The sequence below is a fragment of the Podarcis melisellensis genome (genome assembly GCF_964234715.1).
Source record: "Podarcis melisellensis genome assembly, chromosome: 13".
NCBI lineage: Eukaryota > Metazoa > Chordata > Lepidosauria > Squamata > Lacertidae > Podarcis > Podarcis melisellensis.
In genome coordinates this window covers 4,103,254-4,117,456 of record NC_138545.1, presented here as the reverse complement: position 1 = coordinate 4,117,456, position 14,203 = coordinate 4,103,254, and the positions used below count along the sequence as shown (strand labels likewise).

Here is a 14,203-nt window from a genome sequence, read left to right as displayed (position 1 = left end):
AACGAAGCTGCGATTCCTGCAATGGTCAGGGCTTGGATAATACGACCCCTTTAGATTCTGCAATTTTGTGATACGACCCCTTTAGATTCTGCAATTTTGTGATTTGTGAATTTTAGGAGATAAATACAGTATTTTTCGCCCTATAGGACGCACTTTTCCCCCTCCAAAAATGGAGGGGAAATGTGTGTGCGTCCTATGGGGCGAATGCAGGCTTTCGCTGAAGCCTGGAGAGCGAGAGGGGTTGGTGCGCACCGACCCCTCTCGCTCTCCAGGCTTCAGGAGAGCCGCAGCGCCAGCGCCACAAGGTCGGGGGACAGCGGGGAGGCGGAACACCGCCATCCCGCTGTCTCCCGATGTGGTTTGGAGGCTGACGGCGGGGAGACGCGTCCTTGTCCCGGCCGCCAGCCCCGCAAGCTCCGGGGACAGCGGGGAGGCGCAGCACGTCCTCCCACTGTCCCCAGACCTGGTCTGCAGCGGGTGGCAGGGAGAAGAGCGCTTCTCCCCACTGCCGGCCCCACAAGCGCCTGGGGGGGAAATAAACGCCTGGGGGGGGGGAAATAAGCACCTGGTGCGTCCTATGGGCCGCTGCATCCTATGGGGCGAAAAATACGGTAAATGCGTCCTGGTATTCTGGGGCTAGGACTGAACAGAACTTGGAAAGATGGGCGCTCTCACCCAGCCCAGCTCTCTTCCATGTGGGTCCCTATCCACAGCTGTCAACTTTCAGATTTGAAAATAAGGGATCAGCAGCCTCGAAAATAAGGGATCAGCAGTCTCACCTGTCCCAGGGACAGTCTACGGGATATCTAACAATCTGGGATAGCAGGGGGAAACGGTGCTGGAATAAGGACATTTCCCGCAAAATAAGGGAAGGTTAGGGTCCCCATCCCTGCTAAACTGAGCTCAAAAACAAACCTCCACCACCTTTCAAAGTATACCTGGCTTTGAGAGACACATACCTGGGTTTGGGCTCGCTCGGCTTGGACTACTTCCTGTAGGAGTAAAAAAAAGGGGACCAGTAAAGATTGGAGGAAATTTAAAATTTATTTACAGAAACATTGTAAAATTTTTGAATGTTAATGACATTGAAATGAACTGAAGGGGTTCTAGCAACAAGGTAAAAAATAAGATTGGATTGATAATAGATAAATTAATTGGATATGAATTTGCTGAACTAATTTTCAAAAGGGATACAAAAAAGGGAGATGTGAGGAAGTCAGGAAAATAAGTGAATCAAAGATGAGAAATTAAAAAGAGGGATTTTTGTGTGTGTTTTTTTTCTTGATGTGCTTTTCTTTTCTGTTTTTCTTTTTTTCCTTTTTTCTATTTTTCTAAGTTAGATTTTTATATTTTTTGTATTTTATAACTTTATATTTTTGTGTATGTTTTTTTTCCTTTTTCCGTTTGTTGTTATTCTTAAAACTTAATAAAATATCACTTAAAAAAAAGGGGGGGACCAGTAAGAAATGGTATATTCTTTCAGCGTTTGGGTAAAACCCACTGGTTTCTGCAGTGCATTATGCAATGACGACTTTACACCTAGGTTGCAAGGAGGCTGAGAAGATGAGTGCTGGTGGTGCAGCTGTTACCTTAAAGGTAAAAGGTCAAGGACCCCTGGATGGTTAAGTCCAGTCAAAGGCGATTTTGGGGTTGCAGCGCTCATCTCGCTTTCAGGCCGAGGGAGCCGGCGTCTGTCCGCAGACAGCTTTCCGGGTCATGCGGCCAGAAGGACTAAACCACTTCTGGCACAACGGGACACCGTGACGGAAAACAAAGCGCACGGAAATGCTGTTTACCTTCCCGCCGGAGTGGTACCTATTTACCTACTTGCACTGGTGTGCTTTCGAACTGCTAGGTTGGCAGGAGCTGGGACCGAGCAACGGGAGCTCACCCTGTTGCGGGGATTCGAACCGCCGACCTTCCGATCAGCAAGCCCTAGGCTCAGTGGTTTAGACCACAGTGCCACCTGTGTCCCTACTTAAGGATGTTGGACCAGGACCTGGGAGGGACCAGGGTTCGAATCCTTATTTGGCCACATGAAACTCACTGGGGGGCCTTGGGGGGGAGCAGCCACGGCTGCTTTCAGCCTAACCTACCTCACTGAGTTGTTGTGGGAATGAAATAGGGAAGGGGAGAGAACCGTGTACACCATGGGTAGGCAAACTAAGGCCCGGGGGCCGGATCCGGCCAATCGCCTTCTAAATCTGGCCCACGGACGGTCCGGGAATCAGCATGTATTTACATGAGTAGAATGTGAGCTTTTATTTAAAATGCATCTCTGGGTTACTTGTGGGGCATAGGAATTTGTTCATATATTTCCCCCCCAAAAAAATATAGTCTGCCCCCCCCACAAGGTCTGAAGGACAGTGGACCAGCCCCCTGCTGAAAAAGTTTGCTGACCCCTGGTGTACACTATCACCCCCCCTTGTAGGAAAAAAGTGGGTAATTCAATGCAATAAACAGTATATATAATATAATAATAGTACAGTGGTAACTCGCAAGATGAATGCCTCGTAAGACGAAAAACGCGCAAGACGAAAGGGTTTTTCGTTTTTTGAGTTGCTTCGCAAGACGATTTTCCCTATGGGCTTGCTTCGCAAGACGAAAACGTCTTGCTAGTTTGTTTCCGTTTTCTTAAAACCGTTAATACCCAGGGAATCCGCTCTCCGCAAGACGAAAAAATCGCAAGACGAAAGAACTCGCAGAACGAATTAATTTCGTCTTGCGAGGCACCACTGTAATTTATTATTTATACCCCGCCCAGTTGCCTGGGTTTCCCCAGCCACTCTGGGCGGCTCCCAACCGAATATTAAAAACACAATAATAAATTTGCTCAGAGAAGATCTATTAGACCTGGCTTAAGACTGCACTTTTATTCAGTTTTCCTAATGGTTCCTGATCATTTCCATGTTTTAGGGGACCTTTCGCATCAACATGAAAACCGCTTCTGGAAAACCAGCAGGACCTGGCTCCTTGCTTCTGCCTCTTAACCCCGCAAATTTCCCGAAAACTGACAGCTATCTTATATCGCCTGCGCTAAGAGCGGGGGGAAGGAAGAGAGCCTCTCTCCCTACCTGCGCCCCCTCGTTTCTGCCCCGGAGGTTTGGGTTTGGGGAACGGTTTGGGCTTCTCGATCCCTCGGACATCTCCACCTCGATTCAGCCGTGCCCCTGCCTTCGGGAACTGGGTGATGAACTTCTTTTCCACGTATTTGGCCCTGATCCATGCCTCCTTCTCCAACCTTTCGGACAGAGAAACAGAAGAAGAAATTTAATTTAATTTAATTAGGTTGGTTGTTGGTTTTTGAATGTCTTATGTAGATTTTTTTCAATTTCATTGTTCTGTATGGGACAACGACAATAAAGATTATCCTATCGTTCAATGAAGAGGACGTCCTCACCGCGAACAGCCCGGCTGGGGACGCTTCATGTTCATCTCTTCCACTCGCGCCTCGTAAATCTGGTTGATGACTCGGTTTCCCAGTTCGCACATCAGCTGCGGGAGGAGGAGGGAGAGGCGAGGATCTCAGAAGCTGCATCTTAGCCAACCCCCCAACCCATCTCCCGAGGGGAGTGACATTCGGCACACAATGCGCCCACAACTCCCAAGCCTATCCTGATGCATAGCTGTCAACTTTCCCCTTTTCTTGCGAGGAATCCTATTCGGAATAAGGGAATTTCCCTTTAAAAAAAAGGGAAACGTTGACAGCTATGACCCTGAGCCGTCGGGGGAAAGCGGGGAGCTGCGCCGCTTTGCCAGCGGTCTTCCCCCCCTTCCCCCAGCTTGGGGGTCACGGGCGGGCGGCGCGCTGTTGCGCCCCATGCTCCTGGAGAAGGGCAGGGCTTAGCTTTCTTTGATGGGGGCAGTGGAGGGAGGGAGGGAAAATTTCAATGGGGAGGTTGACAAAAAAATTCTGCACCGGGTACAATCTGACCTTGTTACGCCACTGCCATCATTCCCAACCACTGGCGACTGATGGAGATCAGGTACCACTGACCCTGTTACGCCACTGCCATCATTCCCAACCACTGGGGACCGATGGAGACTGGGTACCACCTGACCTCGTTACGCCACTGCCATCATTCCCAACCACTGGAGACTGATGGAGATCGGGTACCACTGACCCTGTTACGCCACTGCCATCATTCCCAACCACTGGCGACTGATGGAGATCGGGTACCACTGACCCTGTTACGCCACTGCCATCATTCCCAACCACTGGGGACCGATGGGGACTGGGTACCACCTGACCTCGCTACGCCACTGCCATCATTCCCAACCACTGGCGACTGATGGAGATCGGGTACCACTGACCCTGTTACGCCACTGCCATCATTCCCAACCACTGGCGACTGATGGAGACCGGGTACCACTGACCCTGTTACGCCACTGCCATCATTCCCAACCACTGGCGACCGATGGGGACTGGGTACCACCTGACCTTGCTACGCCACTGCCATCATTCCCAACCACTGGGGAGTTCAGAGCCCACCCACCATTAGGCCCCCGCATTTACCTTGACTAGCTCAGGTTCCCAGGAGTCGAGCGTCAGCGACCGTACCTTGGAGAAATGGACACCGAGACTCCTAATTTGGAGACAGGGAGGGAGAGATCAGGCAAGGGGCACTCCTGCTCCATGCAGGGCACAGTTAAACTGCGGAACTCCCTGCCACAGGAGGCAGACAACAACCTGGAGGGCTTTAAAAGAAGATGAGGCAAATCCGTGGAGGGCTATCAAATGCCATTCGCCACGGTGGCCGGGCTCAGAAATATTTTCTGAATCCCAGTTTCTGGAATCCACAGAGGTGGGAAAGGGCTCTTGGGCTCAGATCCTGCTTGCAGGTTTCCCATAATAGTCACCTGGTTGGTCACTGTGAAAGCAGGATGCAGGCCTAAATAGGCCTCTGGGCCTGATCCACCAAGCTCTGCTTATGTTCCTAACAGAGGGGCCAACCTTCAAGGTGGGGTGGGAGAAATGGCAATCCCTCTCTTTGCATTGTACCCAAGCCCCACCCTCTCTTTCCTGGCTCCTCCCATCTATAGCAAGCCCCTCCCCACATGGTCACAAGCCCCACCCCTTTCTCAGTTCCTGGTGTGCAAGCCCCGCCCCTCTCCTCCACAGGCTCCTCCCACAATCTCAGCCCCACCACTTCAGCCACTAACTTACTAAGATATACCATATTGGCCTGAATATAAGCCACACTTCTTTCCCCAAATTCCGACTTATATTCGCCACCTTATGGGATGCAGCCAGGAGTGCGGCGATGTGCCCCATCTTTTCCTCCAAGGCCAAGAAGGGAGGAAGCGAGGAAGGGCAACACAGTGCAGTCCCCCCCCCCTTCTGCCCAGTATGCAGCCAGAAGCAGCAAGGAATGTATCGGCTTGAAGAAATGGAGGCAGTGAGAGATTTGACTTTCTTGGGCTCCATGATCACTGCAGATGGTGACAGCAGCCACGAAATTAAAAGACGCCTGCTTCTTGGGAGAAAAGCAATGACAAACCTAGACAGCATCTTAAAAAGCAGAGACATCACCTTGCCAACAAAGGTCCGTATAGTCAAAGCTCTGGTTTCCCCAGTAGTGATGTATGGAAGTGAGAGCTGGACCATAAAGAAGGGTGATCGCTTTTGAAGAATGGATGCTTTTGAATTCTGGTGCTGGAGGAGACTCTGGAGAGTCCCATGGACTGCAAGAAGATCAAACGTCTCCATTCTGAAGGAAATCAGCCCTGAGTGCTCACTGGAAGGACAGATCCTGAAGCTGAGGCTCCAAGACTTTGGCCACCTCATGAGAAGAGAAGACTCCCTGGAAAAGACCCTGATGCTGGGAAAGATGGAGGGCACAAGGAGAAGGGGACGACGGAGGACGAGATGGTTGGACCAGCATGAGTTTGACCAAGCTGCGGGAGGCAGTGGAAGACAGGAGTGCCAGGCGTGCTCTGGTCCAGGGGGCCACGAAGAGTCGGACATGACTAAACGACTAAACCACAACAATATTTGGATTTTTTTTCTTTTTTTCTTTTCCCCCTTCTGATTTTAAAGGTGTGGCTTATATTCGGGCCAATATGGTATTTCAAAGCCCCTCCCCTTTCTCAAAGGCTCCTCCCACCTCCCTCAAGCCCCGCCTCTTAGAGCAGGAAAGGGAGCAGCAGAGAAAACCAGGAACTGGAATCCGCTCCATCCGCCACACCCTAAGTTTGCCAGCTCACCTGTGGATGCCGGAACACTCTATGCAAAGCGTGATGCCAAGGTTGATGCTTGCCCACTCGGGCGCCGGCTCCCGGCAGTCGCAACACTGGGCGTTGCCCTCCAGTCTCTGCACCTGGTCTATGACTTGCTTGTCCACCCCGGCACGCAGCTTTCGGCTGGAGGGGGACTGCAGTTTTGCGGCAGAAAGAGACGCCGTCCGCTCCAGGGGCTGCAGCCGAGTGGAACGAAAAAGGCTTGCATGTATTTCCCCCCCTTTCCAAGTTCAGAAATTGGCATTCGGGCGCGAGAATCTCAATCCTCGTTTTGAAATGGCAGCCACAAGAAAACCAAGTTGCTAGCCCTCAATACAGGATGGGAAGGCAATGACTGTGTAAGCCTTGGGAACTGCAGGGCACAAGAAAATTTCGAAGGGGTGGAGTGCCAGTACAGTAAGAAGAGTTGTGCAATGTAAACAGGATATATATATATATATATATATATATATATATATATATACATACACACACACACACACACACACACACACACACACAGAGGCAGGTCAAGAAATTATAACCTTAGTGAAAAACAGTGACAAAAATAGAAATCTGCAAAAATGGGAGAAGTTTAAAAAAGGTAAAGGGCCCTTTTTCAGGCTGAGGGAGCCAGCGTTTGTCCGCAGACAGCTTTCCGGGTCATGTGGCCAGCGTGACGAGTGCCAGAGCGCATGGAAAAAAATCTCCCATCATCCATACATTCCCAGCTCATCAATTAACCCTCAAATCTAAGAGAAGGTAAGAGAAGGTCAGTCTGGCAAATGGGAAAATGGAACTTGATTATCTTCCACTGAAACAGCAAACATATAAAACTGTAACTTGGTTATTGGAAGACATATAGAGATATTTTTTTAAAAAATCCTTTCCCGTGTATGGCAAGACTCTGCACAAAGGTTCTGTACTGCGGCATATTTTAAGCACACTTCTATATGCTGCCTTCATCACATTTATATTCAACACATCAATATTCCTAGTCTCTAGTCACTTGGGACAGAATGTTCCACCAGATCGGGGCCACAGCCGAAAAAGCCCTGGCTCTGGTCGAGGCCAGCCTAACCTCCCTGTGGCCCGGGACCTCCAAGATGTTTTTGTTTGAAGACCGTAAGGTCCTCCGTGGGACATACCAGGAGAGGCGGTCCCGTAGGTACGAGGGTCCTAGGCGGCATAGGGCTTTAAGGTCAAAACCAGCACCTTAAACCTGATCCTGTACTCCACCGGGAGCCAGTGCAGCTGGTATACTACCGGACGAATGTGATCTCGCAGCGAAGACCCCATAAGGAGTCTCGCTGCATATTCTGCACCCCTGGAGTTTCTGGGTCAGTCTCAAGGGCAGCCCCATGCAGAGCAAAAATAAGCAAAAAGCGGTGGGTGTCTTCTGCTTAGGGTGACGGTTTGGGACTGGAATACTGTGAATTTGCTAACTCTCCTGGTGTTCGGCAACCAGGTTTGGGACTGGAATACTGTGAATTTGCTAACTCTCCTGGTGTTCGGCAACCAGGTTTGGGACCGGAATACTGTGAATTTGCTAACTCTCCTGGAGTTCGGCAACCAGGTTTGGGACCGGAATACTGTGAATTTGCTAACTCTCCTGGAGTTCGGCAACCAGGTTTGGGACCGGAATACTGTGAATTTGCTAACTCTCCTGGAGTTCGGCAACCAGGTTTGCGACCGGAATACTGTGAATTTGCTAACTCTCCTGGAGTTCGGCAACCAGGTTTGGGACCAGAATACTGTGAATTTGCTAACTCTCCTGTAGTTCGGCAACCCCTTACCTGCCCCCGGGGTTCCAGATGTTCCTCATTGTAAGCAGACGCGATGCTGTTTTGAACGGCGCACACCCAGGCTTGCTGGTGCCTCTCCGAATCCGCCTGGAGGAAACAGCTCCTGCCAGGGAAAGCGGAAGGACAGCAAAGGGTCAAAGAGGGAGAACATGGAATGGCAGAACTGCAGAGCTGGAAGGGACCTCCAAAGGTCATCTAGCCCAACTCCCCGAGATGCAGTCAGTGGTCATCCGAACCTCCGTTGAAAAACCTCCAAGGAAGGAGAGTCCATTCGGAGGGAGTCCATTCCACCGCCCAACGGCTCTTAGTGTCAGAAAATCTGTCCTAATCTTTAGTCAGCATCTCCTCCATTGTCATTTGAATCCATGGGTTAGGATCCTGCCTTCTGGAGCAGCGGAAAACAGGCTTTCTCCATTTTTGTTTTCTTATTTGAAAATGGCTGCCTCTCAGCTCCCTCTTCTCCTGGCTAAACTCTTCCAATACTTTATAGTCTGGGTTGCCCTCCTCTGCACACCTTCCAGCTTGCCAGTACAGTGGTACCTCAGGTGAAGAACTTAAGAAGTGGTACCTCAGGTGAAGAACTTAAGAAGTTCTTCACCTGAGGTACCATTTTAGCTAATGGGGCCTCCTGCTGCCGACGCGCTGCTGGAGCACAATTTCTGTTCTCATCCTGAAGCAAAGTTCTTAACCCGAGGTACTATTTCTGGGTTAACGGAGTCTGTAACCTGAAGCGTCTGTAACCCGAGGTACCACTGTATCCCTCTTTCCGAGCACAATTCAAAGTGTTGGTGCTGACCTTGAAAGCCCTAAACAGCCTCAAAGGCCCAGTAGACCTGAAGGAGCATCTCTACCCCTACAGTTCTGCCTGGACACCGAGGTCCAGCTCTGAGGGCCTTCTAGTGGTTCCCTCGCTGTGAGAAATGAAACTACAGGGAACCAGGCAGAGGGCCTTCTTGGTGGTGGCACCCGCCCTGTGGAACACCCTCACGTCAGATGTCAAGGAAATAAACAACTACCTGACTTTTAGAAGACATCTGAAGGCAGGCCAGTTTAGGGAAGCTTTTAATGTTTGGTGTTTTTAATACAGTGGTACCTTGGGTTAAGTACTTAATTCGTTCTGGAGGTCCGTTCTTAACCTGAAACTGTTCTTAACCAGAAGCACCACTTTAGCTAATGGGGCCTCCTGCTGCTGCTGCGCTGCCGAAGCAAGATTCCTGTTCTCATGCTGAAGCAAAGTTCTTAACCTGAAGCACTATTTCTGGGTTAGCGGAGTCTGTAACCTGAAGCTTATGTAACCTGAGGTACCACTGTATTCTGTTGGAAGCTGCCCAGAGTGGGTGGGATATAAGTAATATGAGGACCCTCTGCCTGGTTCCCTGTAGCTTTGCTTCTTGCAGGGAGGGAACCGCCAGAAGGCCCTCGGAGCTGGACCTCAATGTCCAGGCTGAACGATGGAGGTGGAGACGCTCCTTCAGGTCTACTGGGCCTTTGAGGCCGTTTAGGGCTTTCAAGGTCAGCACCAACACTTGGAATTGTGCTCAGAAATGTACTGGGAGCCAATGAAGGTCTTTCAAGACCGGTGTTATGTGGTCCCGGCGGCCACTTCCAGTCACCAGTCTAGCTGCTGTGTGTGTCTGTGTGTGTGTGTACAAATACACACACATATTTGAGGGCCAAACAGGGAAGAGAAAACTCACTTAGTGGGGGAAACCACCTCGAAGCAGAATCGGCGTTCGTGGTCCGGGCAAGGCTTGACGGTGCACAGGCGCAGGTCCTCCACAACCACCGTCAGGACATCCTGGGCTCAGGAAGGAAAAGGGCAGGATTTGGCCCTGGCACAAACAGCCCCCTGCCTCTGCCTCTTCAGATGCCACCATCGTTCTTCCCATCCATGCCCTGCTCTCATCCCCGATATTAACCCATCTGAACTCTCCTCCACCCGACGGATAGAATTCATCTTACACCCACACACCCTGGTGGATTAGCAGATAAGTCTGCCAAACCTGTTTAGGCTCCTAATCCTTCTTTCTTTCTCTCTCTCTCTCTCATCAGGCTCCTAATTCTTCATTCAACAAAGCAAGGTGAAGGGGTGGGGGACGGGCCAATTCTTTCGGTAGTTTGGGTGCAATTGAGATTTGCAGAAAGCAGGTTTGGAAAGCCAAGAACTGATTTTTCATCTCTTAACATCAGCCCAGCACTGCCAATTACTGAGAAGCCTTTAATCTTAATGATTTGGATCGCCAGCGTTCCGGGGCTTGGCAAACTACCCTTCTTGAAAATGAATCTCATAAACTGAAAGCATCCCGCAATACTGAAAGTATTCAAAGGGCAGAGCTCAAATGACCGTTTTCCCCTCACGTACGGCATAATTTCATTTCTTATACAAACGTCAAGGCACGGGGCCAGTAAACGGCCACATTTAAGACTACACAGAACCCCTATTCTCAACAATAACGGAACTCACAGATGGAGAATGCTTTTATTTTTAGAAATATTTGCAAAGGGAACCTTTGTATGAGTTACCGTATTTTTTGCTCCATAGGACTCACCTTTTTCCTCCTAAAAAGTAAGGGGAAATGTGTGTGCGTCTTATGGAGCGAATGCAGGCTGCGCAACTATCCCAGAAGCCAGAACAGCAAGAGGGATTGCTGCTTTCACTGCGCAGTGATCCCTCTTGCTGTTCTGGCTTTTGAGATTCTGAATATATTTTTTCTTGTTTTCCTCCTCCAAAAACTAAGTGCGTCTTATGGTCTGGTGCGTCATATAGAGAGAAAAATACAGGATTTATTGTGTACAATCCCTTTGGAACTGTGCTGTTGTCTTTGTACTTTTGTCCTTCCAGGCTGTGGCGCTTTCTATTTTAAATTCTTTTGTTTTCTTACTTTTGGTTGTGAACAAATCAATAAAATTAAAAGAAGAAGAAGAAGAAGAGGGGTTTGCATGGGGACTGAGGGTGGGAAATCCATATTCCCGGACTATCCCTGGGCCTTTGAGTTCCTAGCTGACTTCACTATCTCTTTCATGTTTAGACTAATACTCTAATACACTTTTAAAGCCATCCAAGTGGCAGGGAGTTCCGTAGCCTAACTAAGCACTGTGCAAATATTTTATTTTATCTGTCCTAAATACTCCAACATCCAGCTTTATGGAGTGTCCCTGAATTCTTGTGTTTGACAGAGGAAGAAAGGCTTTTCTCTGTTCACCTCTTGCCAGCTTCAAGTGTGCTGCCTCTTAAACTGCCTTTTCTCTAAACTAAAAAGTCCAAAACGCTGCAAGCTTTTCTTCCTAGGGGAGTTGCGCTTTCCCCCTCATCCGTGATCTTTTCGGCGGCCCTTTACTGAATCTCTTCCCCCGTCTAAGATATCTTTTTGGAGCCAAGGCAACCACTTTGCATACCAAAGAGCTCCAACAGCTCATCGGCCTTAATTTCAACAAAATAATAATAATAATAATAATAATAATAATAATAATAATAATAATAATTTTTTATTTATACCCCGCCCTTCCCGGTTCAAAAACTGGGCTCAAGGCGGCTAACGACAAATTTTAAACACTTAATTATAAAAGCAGAATAAAATACAGTATAGAAACGTGAATAACAATAAAATTAAAAAATCAATTTAGAGGAAATAAGCATTAGATAATCCCCAGGGCTAGCTGGCTGAATTGGTCCTGCTTGGGCCAGCGAGGAGGTCAGGGGAGAATTAGGAAATTAGGAAAAAAAGAGGCAGGTGGAAACTTGCAAACCTTATGCCCTTTGCCTGCGCCAAAGTTTTTGCCCCTTCCTCCCACCCCACCCCCAAATATTCACACGCATCTCAAAGGCTCACAAATAATTCCATTTCCTATTCCTCACCTTGGCCTTCTTCTGATACACCAGCTGGTTGCTCTGGATGGAAAACCAGCGCCTGCAATTAAGAAAATATACATAATGAAATGTACGGAAAGGGAATGCGTGAGCACGAGGCAGACCTATAGATGTTCTGGACTAAGGCTTCAAAAAAGGGTGTTCCCTCCCTCGCTGACAGAACCTAAACCAGGGGTCAGCAAACTTACTGCGCCGGTGTCTCCAGCGCCAATCGCGCGCCGGATTGGAGGGCGGGGGAGTGCATGCCCATACGCGTGCGCACACGCTATTTTCGGTGCACTTCCGGGTCGGAGGAGCACCGGAAATGCAGTGGTACCTCAGGTTAAGTCCTTAATTCGTTCCAGAGGTCCGTTCTTAACCTGAAACTGTTCTTAACCTGAAGCACCACTTTAGCTAATGGGGCCTCCTGCTGCCGCCGCGCCGCCAGAGCCCGATTTCTGTTCTCATCCTGAAGCAAAGTTCTTAACCTGAAGCACTATTTCTGGGTTAGCGGAGTCTGTAACCTGAAACGTATGTAACCCGAGGTACCACTGTAGTCTACATAGAATATGTGCCTACGTTAAAGATGCTCAACTCAGAATCTCATAGGGCCGTGTTCCAAAGCTCCACCAATCGCAAGCCTCTTTCAGCTCAGAAATCCCACCCACCTCTGGAGCTGATTGGAGCTGAAGAGAGGGTGGTGTGTGTGTGTGTTTTAACATTTCTGGGGGCTGATGGGAGTTGTAGTCTAAAACATCTGGAAGGCAACCCAGTGCACAAAGGCTGAGCCTGATCTAAGGACACGTAAAGTTGTTCTCAAACTGAAGCTGAGTGGGCAGAGCAGTCTGGACCTTTGAAATTTACTCGGGAGTAACTTCAGAGAGTTAGATAACAGCCCGGATTGCAATGGAGCTGGATGAAGCCGCGTCAGCAAAAAGACAGTTGGAAAAGTATATTACGCAAACAAATCTGTATTCGACGGATGAAAGGTTATATGATTCCTGATATGATTGAGGATCGCAGAGCCAGAGACAAAGAAGTTTGGGGCGTTAAAATAAAGATGTGGAAATGTGAAAATATCGCTGAGAGGCAGGACTAAGATTTAGACATGCTTCAAGGTTCAGAATATGAGAAGCCGTACAATTAATAATTACAATTCGGAAGAAAATTCGAGCTTTTTTATTTTAGTTTTTTATTTTTATTGGATTATGATTTGATATGTTAATTGGATTTCTTTTATTGGAAAATTAATAAAAACGATCTGACAAAAAGAAAGAAAAGATATTTACTCGGGAGAAACTGACTGGACCTCCGAGGTCTAGTCAATTTCACTTCTAAGGAAAACAATGGTGGCTTTGAGCAATAAAGATTCGGCAGCAGTATTTTCAAGGAAAACAAGACGTTCTTGAATCAGGGGTGGGTCTCGCTTGGCGGGGGGGGGGGGAACGACAGACACACGGTAACCTGTTCTTTTCTTTCCAAAGCCTGAAAGCACAGGTACGGCCTAACCCTTACAAATACATTCAGAATAATGAGAGGCTGCAAAAACTGCTCCAGGGATTGGAAGGAGGAGGGAGATTACACGCCTCGGGCACTAGCCAATAGGTGCTGATCCTGCACTCAGATAACGTGTATCGATTGCACCACAGACAGTCACGTTGCTGGGGGTTCGGTTATGGCTTGGAGGGCTGCAAAGATCTGCAAATCCAGTTTGGCCACAGGCCACTGGGTTAGCAGCATAGCTGTCAACTTACATACTTGAAAATAAGGGACCAGCAGCCTCGAAAATAAGGGGTCAGCAGCCAAAATAAGGGATTTTCTGGGCACAGGTATGTTCAACTTCTGAGCCCCTCCGAGCCAAAGGAAGAAAGCCCAGCCAGCAGCCAAATGAAGCCTCAAGCGGTGGTTCCCACAGCGCAGCAACCCGGCAAAGGGGATGCAGCAAGGAAAACCACCGTCCCCTCTCCGCTGGGAAGCGCTGAGCAAAGGCGAGTCCCCAGGCAACGCGGCCGACTTGACTGGCACAAGGCATGCAAGCTCCACCCCCCCAGTCATTCTTATACTCCTTATTGGGTGAGCAACGCAGCCAAGCAACACAGTTGGAGCCTCCCTCCTCCCTGGCTGGCAGGGAGGGAGGGAGAGGAGCTGCTTCCTTTGAAACCCGGGAAATTTAAGGGACATCATCAATAAGGGACGTCAGCAGGACACGGCACTGGGATGAGGGACTTCCCCGCCAAATAAGGGACAGTTGACAGCTATGGTCAGTGGCGTAGCGTGGGTTGTCAGCACCCGGGGCAAGGCAAGTAATTTGCGCCCCCTAACCCATGGATTT

At 49.1% G+C, this 14,203-nt stretch overlaps 1 protein-coding gene and 1 long non-coding RNA gene across 2 annotated transcripts in view; one reads left to right on the top strand and one right to left on the bottom strand.

Annotated features, from left to right (window-relative positions):
• Positions 1-14,203, top strand: part of LOC309355943 — a 55,473-nt gene that overhangs the window by 11,177 nt on the left and 30,093 nt on the right. The gene's annotated exons all lie outside the window — the stretch shown is intronic.
• The window catches only part of ACAP1 (ArfGAP with coiled-coil, ankyrin repeat and PH domains 1), a 46,417-nt gene that overhangs the window by 9,443 nt on the left and 22,771 nt on the right, over positions 1-14,203 (bottom strand). Inside the window, exons 11-18 of the mRNA XM_081886768.1 lie at positions 11,881-11,932; positions 9,722-9,822; positions 8,016-8,127; positions 6,208-6,416; positions 4,517-4,586; positions 3,401-3,495; positions 3,075-3,241; positions 960-992 (exon numbers count right to left, since the gene is read on the bottom strand). Coding sequence (XP_081742894.1) covers positions 960-992; positions 3,075-3,241; positions 3,401-3,495; positions 4,517-4,586; positions 6,208-6,416; positions 8,016-8,127; positions 9,722-9,822; positions 11,881-11,932 — 839 coding nt within the window. The remainder of the gene's footprint in view (positions 1-959; positions 993-3,074; positions 3,242-3,400; positions 3,496-4,516; positions 4,587-6,207; positions 6,417-8,015; positions 8,128-9,721; positions 9,823-11,880; positions 11,933-14,203) is intronic.